The sequence below is a fragment of the Perkinsus marinus genome (genome assembly GCF_000006405.1).
Source record: "Perkinsus marinus ATCC 50983 genomic scaffold scf_1104296975040, whole genome shotgun sequence".
NCBI lineage: Eukaryota > Perkinsozoa > Perkinsida > Perkinsidae > Perkinsus > Perkinsus marinus.
The window spans coordinates 1-1,414 of NW_003200898.1; the positions used below are offsets into that span (position 1 = coordinate 1).

Below are 1,414 nucleotides of genomic sequence, written 5' to 3' on the forward strand. Positions count from 1 at the left end.
AATGCATCGAGCGGAAGCACATCAGATTCCTCAACGCCTGAAGACAACAACAAATCGGTAGATCGGACACCTAAACATGGGTCTCGTGGCTTTCTCAGACAATCGACTACTGTGCGAGCACAACTAACTAATCGACGATGGAGAAATGAATCGATTCATCGGAGTCTCTACTTGTCGGATACATGCACCTATCAATCATTGAAGTCACAGCTTCGGTGCGCCCCGCCAGGATTTCCAGGGCGAGCGAGATCTGTTCACGAGCGGCGCAAGAATTCACCGATTCGCAGGACATCCGTGATAATTATCTAGATTATGACTGCTTTATCAAAGCTATGTTGTGGATATGATATTCTTCGATGTTGGGGAGCGTGAAAAGCCCCAAAAAGTACAAATTTTAGCCAAAAATCTTCAAATTTCAAAATTTCGCGAAATTTCAGCGCACCGCTGAAATTTCATGAAATTTTTGAAATTGAAATTTGCGGAACGCGAAATTTCACAGGGCCTGCACAACCCTGACCACACGCATAGGCGTCGTGGACGAAGAAGCTCGACGAACCACCAACAGTCCGTAAGCATGATTGATCTCGTCCTCGGATGCCGGTCTTGCGAACCCACGTTTCACCAACATGTCGATCTGCTCACAGCATTGTCGGTACGCCACTGGATCGTTCCTCAGCTTCTCTTCAAGCTTCCTCGACATCTGCTTCGCACGTCTAAGAGACCGGCTACGGTTGGGCCTCGCCTCGCTCACCCATGGAATGCGATGGACGTGCCGCTGTATTGGTTCAGGATGCGAGTTTGGCAGACTAGAGATGTCCGGGACGATGTCGACCAGAGTATCGTCTGCTAACAATTGTACCGGTTTCTCCGATGAGCAGAGCACAGTATCCTGGCCAAAGTCCCTCGAGTTAACCTCAGACCGTTGCGAAATGGTGTTCAATGTAGTCACTATCGAAGTGAAGGTACAGCCAACCTCACCCTGCTCGGCATTCGTTGAGACCTCTTGAGATCCTGGTGACATCTTCAACGTGAAGCTAAGACCACGCAAGAGGTCCATGCCGCAGATGACCGCATGGGAGAGATGCTTGGTAACGTAGAACCACCATGTTTTAAGCTCACCGTCGTGAACTACCTTCAATAAGACCATGCGGTCCGTGCAAAAAGTAGAGCCGTTAGCGCACTTGACTTTCAGGGGATTGTCCGAGCGCTTATGAGCGTGCACAAGAGAAATATTATCCCTTAACCATGACCCGTTGACGAAACTCTTCCCGGCTCCAGTGTCTAACAATACAGAGATCACTGTAGACTTCTTGAGAAGATTCACGTCCGAGTCGGGATTAGGACTGAATGATAAATCATACATAAACACCTCATGGGCGTTCGACTGATGGTTTTGGTCGTCAAGATTTTGATT

General features: G+C 48.5%; 1 protein-coding gene across 1 annotated transcript; it reads right to left on the reverse strand.

Moving 5' to 3' along the window:
* Positions 1 to 493: 493 nt before the first annotated feature.
* Positions 494 to 1,363, reverse strand: Pmar_PMAR024962 (hypothetical protein; the record flags this gene model as incomplete). Its single annotated transcript, XM_002765714.1, has 1 exon — positions 494 to 1,363. One exon carries the CDS (start codon positions 1,361 to 1,363, stop codon positions 494 to 496), a length of 870 nt encoding a protein of 289 aa, XP_002765760.1.
* Between the last annotated feature and the right edge of the window lie 51 nt (positions 1,364 to 1,414).